Genomic DNA, 7500 nt, shown 5'->3' with positions numbered 1-7500 from the left:
CTACTTTTTTGGAATCTAAGCGGAATGACTATTTTTTATATATATATATAAAAAAAAACAGACTGTTCAAATTAAATTCAGAAAATCAGATCGCCTATGTTAAGATGTTGTGAAGTGTCAACCCCCACCCCCACCCCCCCCACCCCCCAAAAAAATTCACATTAAATCATTACATCTGTGTTTAGTTTGATCGGAGCATCCCAGTTGATCCGAACGTACTATATTTAATCACAGAGGTTTCTTTTGATTCCTCTGTTGTTGAATCCACTACACTGGCTGTTTATTGTTCTTCCATACCCTTTTAGATCCTCTTAATCTCTCAGTTGATGCTTATTTAAGCCTTGTTATAGTCAAGCGCAGGTCTGGACGTAACTGTTTGTGTGATATTGTTGTCTCTAATGACTTAACTATGAGTCATAAATGAATCATCTTTCCTGATGACCGCGTCTTCAGACTTCAGAAGAAATCCTCCCGTATCCGTGTTTGACCAAACCGCAGAACTACCAAGGGATCGGGACTTAATTCCAGAGCCTTGAGGAAAATCTGAGGCCTATTTGACAGAAAAAAGAAAGAAAGAAAGAAAGAAAGAGAAGGGGGAAGTAAAAGAGGACTCTATCTGTAAGAGGAAATGCAGTGTTTATTTAAGGGGCCCATCCTAAAAAAAAAAAAAAAAAACCCAGATCCCGCCTTGCCATTGGCCGAGAGGCGAAACAGGAGCGGAGGATGTGGACTTTCTGCTGGATAATTGCGCCTGTCTACGTGATGATGGTGGAATCGAAGGAGTGATGGAATGATAGAGAGATAGAGAGGCAGGACACCCACCCGGTGGGAAGGAAGTTCGTCGGAAAACGATGGCTGGAACCTTTGGGGAGGATGAGGTCATCGCCGGGCCCTCGGTCGGAGGTTGTCGTGGTAACCGGAGGGACAGAACATGCCTCCAGGCGCGGACGTTCAAATGTATCTCGTAAACAAGTTGTTGTTGGTTTTTGGTTTTTTGTTTTTTTTTTGTAAGTTAACGTAACGAATGTTGTTCGTGTAAAAAAAAAAAAAAGCATTTAAAACGCGGAAAACAGAGAACACTACGCGCATTGTACACGGTCAATGCAAATATTGTAGACGGGAACCAAATGCAATCCTCCAGATGAAACATATTTTCCAATAGTTTCTAATTTTTTTTTCCAATAAGTACAGTGTGGTATATGACACACAACCACACACAAACCCTCTCTCTCTCTCTCTTTCTCTTTCTCTCTCTCACTTATACACCCTCACACACACACACACACACACACTCGGAGTTCACAGTAGACTACACAAGCCTGAACCACTTACGCTGTGTGTTTTGCAGTGCCCGGGAGAGGTGGCCGCGTTTTGGACGGCTTGTTTGAAGAGGTCTCTAGGGGGAAGCTTTGCTTGGCCATGTGAAGTTGAGCCAGTGCTCCCCACAGTTTAATACAGTCAACATTACTATTCAATTCTAGTTGGTCTTTCATAGAGAACAATGCACTCTACGACATCCCCCCGGGAAACATGACTATATGGTTACTCATAAAACTCACAACAGAGAGAGAGAGAGAGAGAGAGAACACTTTACTCGCAGAGAAGGGTCAACGTGCCGAAATTGCACCCTCAGTTTTCTTTAACGTGGCCTTAATCGTCTCGGGCTGAAGTTAGCATGTCATTACTAAGTGAAGGTTTGTGTTGTGTGACGTGATTTCTCCTTGCTGCTGTTACACTGTCTCCTCTGTGCCTGGATGTGGTGTGTGTGTTGTGTGTGGTGTGGTGTGTGTGTGTTTGTGTGTTTGTGTGTGTGTGTGTGTGTGTGTGTGTGTGTTCATAGCCACTGTTTACTGTTTCTGTGTGCAAATAATGACTCTTTTTTTTCTTTTTTCTTGAGTTCATTGTTGTTTGTCTAAAATGAAGCCTCTGGGTCACCTCATCCCCCTTTCCAACTTTCGATCTCTCTCTCCATCCCTCTCTCCCTCCATCCCTCTCTCTCTCCTTCCCTCTCTCCCCTCTATAAAGGCCGTTGGAATGTGGATTGTACGTTTTACAAGCTCAGCATGCAGGCCTCTGCTATTGCCTGTGATGTCTACTAAACAGCCCCTCAAAATCTCTTTGTCTCTCTCTCTCTCCTTCTGCTCTCTGTTTGTCCCCCTGCTTACTCCCTCCTGCTAACCCTTCCATCTGTCGATGTGTCCATCTGTCGCTCTCTTCAAATCCCTCTTTGTGTTTTTAATGATTTGCTCCGAGTTCTTTCGCTCTTTTCGCTGAGTCATTCTGAAAGCTTTTGAAGCTGTGAGTATGCTAGTTTGTTTCAGAGAAAAGATTCATCTTAAAAGCAGACCTCCAGACCTCCACTGGACCCCCCACTGTTAAACGCGTACACGCACTCACGCGCACACACACACACACACACACACACACACAGACACAGACACAGACACACACACACATACACACATACACACACACACACACACACACACATACACACATACACACACATACACATACACACACACACACACACACACACACATACACACATACATACACACACACATACCCACACACGCGCACACATACAAACATACACACACACACATGCACGCACGCACACACACACAAGTTTGTACTCATATCCCAGTGGGGACTTCCCATTGACTTTCATTATTCTATAACTAAAGAATACTAACCTATCCCTATCCCTAACGCTAACCCTAACCCTAACCTTAACCTTAACCCTAACCCTAACCCTAACCTTAACCTTAACTAAAGAAATGTTTTGACACTTTTTGTTTTATCAGTAACAACAATAGGATTTAGAAAAACATTTTCCTAGTGGGGACCAGCATTTAGGTCCCCACCAGGCACTTTTTTCAGGTTATGCTGATTTACCAGTCCTCAGAAAGATAGCAATGCATGGGGCATGCACACGCACACACACACACACACACATATATATATGTACAGACACACACATACATGCACACACACACAATATAAACACAGACGTTCTGACACATAGATAAACGCTCACTGAAAATGTAAATGTCTGTGATTGCACACACACACACTGTGAACAGCGAGCAGTGAATTTGTCCTCTGCATTTAACCCATCCAACACACCAGTAGTGAACACACACACCAGACGCAGGAGCAGTGGGCAGCATTCCTCTGCGCCCAGGGAGCATTGGGGTTAAGTGCCTTGCTCAAGGGCACACAGCCATGGATGTTGGGCCTGGGAATCGAACCAACAACACTTCGGTCACGAGCCTGGTTCTCAAACTTGGATCACGGCTGCGCGACACGCACGCGCACGCACGCGCACACACGTACACACACACACACACACGCACACACACACCCCTTTCATCTTCTTTACATTGAGTCGTATCTGATCTTCATGCAAACCTCCCCTACAGGGGAAGAAAGAGAGAGAGAGAGAGAGAGAGAGAGAGAGAGAGAGAGAGAGTAAACAACACGTATGAAAATATAGGGGGGAGAAAATAACTCAAACGAATGAACAATCACCATGGAAATCAACGTTCTTAAATTCCCCTGACAGGAGTGAACGCCACTGACCTCTGCACCAGCAAAAAAATCTACAAACAGAGCAATAAATACTAAAACGTTTGGTTAAACTTTGAAAGCTTAGAAACACAACATCAAACCTTTTTTTCCTTTTTTTTCACATACTGTCCTGCCCTCCCCCCCCCCCCCCCCCCCAATCCCACAATGCACTGTGTCCATTTGCTGTGGTACGGTCTTGGTCTTCGACTTTAACGCTACAAATTGCCGACCTCAGGGCAAACCACGGCCATTGTCTTTTTTTTCTCTTGGCTTCTAGAAAAGCCTGCACAGCTGTGTGTTTAAAACTCTTAACAATTCCTCCCGCGCCGTGTGACCTTTCTTTAGGTCAAAATGCCCTCTTGGCCTCTCCCCCTCAAACGAGGATCAAACGGTCCCTCCTTGCTATAAAAGCAGGTTTTTTTTTTGTTTTTTTTTGAGGTCATATGTTTAGAATCCATGTGAGAAAGTTATCATCTTAAATTAGGATTTCCAGTAAGCAGTGAGCTTTTTCTCAGGGCACACACTGGATATTTTGTCTCAAAATTTCATCCAGAAATCTTCCGTGGCTGTTTGTAGAGTGTGCGGTCAAAGTAATGGTTCGTTTCGATTGATCTGGGTCCCAATTCTGAGCCGATCGGAGCCAGTAACAAAGGGTTAATTGTCCTCGTTTTTCCTGTCAAGCCATGGCTGCGTTTCATGGCCTGAATGACAGGTCATTCTGTCTCATGGTTTTTTCCGTGTGCGTTTTGACGGTAAAAGGAGGGTTTAGTGTTCTATTACTAGTCTCTGCATTTTGTCTTTGATTGTTTAAGCGCTAAAGTTTCTCCTCTGGCATTGTAAGCATGTAAAGGACTAGTCAACATATAAAAAAAAAAAACCCAAAACAAAACAAACCGTATAATTTTGAGACCGTTTATTTGGCATAGTTTTGTTTCTTTTTGTTACAGAAGCCAAGTTGAGTAATCTCAACTGACTCAACTCTGTGTGTGTGTGACTGTGTGTGTGTGTGTGTGTGTGTGTGTGTGTGTGTGTGTGTGTGTGTGTGACTGTGTGTGTGTGTGTGTGTGTGTGTGTGTGTGTGTGTGTGACTGTGTGTGTGTGTGTGTGACTGTGTGTGTGTGTGTGTGTGTGTGTGTGTATGTGTGTGTGTGTGTGTGTGTGTGTGTGTGTGTGTGTGTGTATGTGTGACTGTGTGTGTGTGTGTGTGTGTGTGTGTGTGTGTGTGTGTGTGTGTGTGACTGTGTGTGTGTGTGTGTGTGTGTGTGTGTGTGTGTCCAGTCTGCAGGTCCTGCTGTGCCTCCACATCCTCCTGGAGGTTTGGAAGAAGACAACTGCTATGAGGAGGCCGAACCTTTCATTCCAGCCAGTCAGTCCACAGGTAAACACACACGCACGCACGCACACACACACACACACACACACACACACACACACACACACAACACACACACATACACACACACACACACACACACACACTCACACACATACACACACACACACACACACACACACTTTTAATTTTCTCCTTTGCAAGCTTTTACATAATGTATAAGAAATTGCTGAGGAATTGTAAGACAAGGTAGATGTTAGCGTCATGTTCATAGGCTGACCAGTGTGTGTGTGTGTGTGTGTGTGTGTGTGTGTGTGTGTCCGTATGTACCTGGCAGAGAAAGTTGACACAGACAGCAGTCATTATGAGTCGTACGGTGAGGAAGAGCATGAGGAAGAGGAGTTTGTGAAGGACAAAGCTCACTACATCCAGTGGAGTTCGTCCCAGCCTTGCCTGAGACCCATTCCAGAGTCTCGTATCTGCGGATACCTCTGGAGGAAGAAATGGCTCGGACAGTGGACGCGTCAGCTTTTTATCATCAAACATAACTCACTACTGGTGAGGACACACACACACACACACACACACACACAGCAGCAGCAGCAGCAGCAGCATGGTAACCTTCTTTGGAGTCGACCCTCAGCTAGCAGATCTGATTGGCCGACAGACCGCCTTTGGTTCCCAGATCTCGCTTATCCGTTACACCCCTAATGAGAATTTATGTGTCGGAGTGTTTTCCAAAGGCGGGCGTGTGATACATCGTCTGCAAATCTTATCACCCTCATGAAAGATGCTTTGGTCTGTTCTTCCTTCACTATATTACTTCGCAGCCACTTCTAGGCTAGTTCTGCCAGCGTAAGTTTCAGACATCCAGGCAGACGGATTAGCCCGTCAGATGAACGTCTTAACGTCCGGCGTGTGTTGTCTGTGTGTTCTCCCGCAGTGCTTTAAGTGTGCTAAAGACCTCCACCCCCTGCTGGAGCTGAATCTGAAGGGATGTCAGGTGGTGTACAAATCCAAACACAGCAAGAAGATGCAGCACGAGCTGAAGGTGGTGGTGGGGTCGGAAACGGTGATCATGGGGTTTCAGAGCTGCTCGCAGGCGGAGGAGTGGAGGAAGGTGTGTGTGTGTGTGTGTGTGTGTGTGTACGAAGGGAAGATGGAAGGATGGGGTTATAGAAAGAACAGCGGCAGAATGGTAGAGAGAGAGAGAGAGAGAGAGAGAGAGACTGACAGGGTCGTGGAGAAAAAGTTGAGGAAAGTAAGAAGAAAAAGAAAGAGAGAGAGAATAAGGAAGGGATGATAGAGTGGTAAAGAGGGATGGATGGAGAATGAGAGGGGGAGTGCCAGAGAGAAAAGAGAGGGAGTGAGGGAGGGAGAAGAAGAGAGAGAGAGAGAGAGAGAGAAAAGGGATGCAGAGAATGATTTGTGGTGATGGTTGAAGAGAAAATGAAGAACAGCAAAAGAAACAATGGAGGGGCAAAAAGAATGAGACAGCGAGAAAGAAAAAAAGAGGAGAGGAGAGGAGAGGAGAGCGGGAAATCAAAGGCATGAGGCAGTGAATTATGGGTAAAAAAACATCTCTGAGTTGTGTCTGTTGAACACGGTGAAGCAGAGTTTGTCTGCTCTCATGTCTCAGCTCTATGTCTCGATGTCTCTATGTCTGTCTCTCTCTCTCTCTCTCTCTCTCTCTCTCTCTCTCTCTCTCTCTGTCTCTCTCTCTCTCTCCCTCTGTCTCTCTCTCTCTCTCTCTCTCTCTCTCTCCCTCTCTCTCTCTCTCTGATGTGCAGATCATTGAGGAGGTCAGTGGAACTTCTTACTATGAGCCGGAATCCTCCTCATCCATACTGAAGAGTGAGAGACTGGACTCTTGCAGGGTAAACAACACACAGACATCATACACACATGCATGCACACACACACCGACACACCGTACACACACACACACACGCATACACATACACACACACACACACACACACACACACACGCAGAGACACCCATACACACACATGCGCGCGCATGCACGCGCACAGACACCCGTACTCATGCACACATACACACGCACACACACCCGTACACACACACACACACGTGTGCACACGTGCTTACCAATGCCACGCCTATTACTAGTCCCATGGAAACAACATTATCAGAGAGGGGAAGAGAGAGAAAGAGAGAGAGAGGGAGAGAGAGCGCAAGAGAGAGATAGAAAGAGCGCGAGAGAGAGGTAGAGAGAGAGAGAGAGAGAGAGAGAGAGAGAGAGAGAGAGAGAGAAGGAGATGGACGGCTAGCGTAACTTCATTTTTCTGAATTGATACTTTAGTGAATTAGTGGAGCGCTTGAGTAGATTTTCATGTTGGGAATTAGTAACTCCTCTCTCTCTCTCTCTCTCTCTCCCTCACTCATAGTGTCTCTTTCATGGGCCGCTCAGTGTGCCTGCGTTATGTAGTCAACGGATTAGCAAAGTACGGTGTTGCATCTGACTCTAATTCATTTCTCCAGTAAGCCACTGATTCTAGCTCGCCTCTTACCTGTCCCCATTAAAAGCCTTTCGCTGTTTCCTCTATGTTTACACCAATAAACATAGT

The 7500-nt window shown here is 45.7% G+C and overlaps 1 protein-coding gene across 1 annotated transcript in view; it reads left to right on the top strand.

The window, feature by feature from the left end:
- The window catches only part of LOC115823572 (actin filament-associated protein 1-like 2), a 27822-nt gene that overhangs the window by 11766 nt on the left and 8556 nt on the right, over positions 1-7500 (top strand). Inside the window, exons 5-8 of the mRNA XM_030787636.1 lie at positions 4855-4954; positions 5247-5467; positions 5853-6029; positions 6700-6786. Coding sequence (XP_030643496.1) covers positions 4855-4954; positions 5247-5467; positions 5853-6029; positions 6700-6786 — 585 coding nt within the window. The remainder of the gene's footprint in view (positions 1-4854; positions 4955-5246; positions 5468-5852; positions 6030-6699; positions 6787-7500) is intronic.

Source organism: Chanos chanos, chromosome 1 (assembly GCF_902362185.1).
Source record: "Chanos chanos chromosome 1, fChaCha1.1, whole genome shotgun sequence".
Taxonomy (NCBI): Eukaryota; Metazoa; Chordata; class Actinopteri; order Gonorynchiformes; family Chanidae; genus Chanos; species Chanos chanos.
The sequence above is the reverse complement of the archived record's forward strand: the minus strand, read 5'-3'. Positions and strand labels throughout refer to the sequence as shown.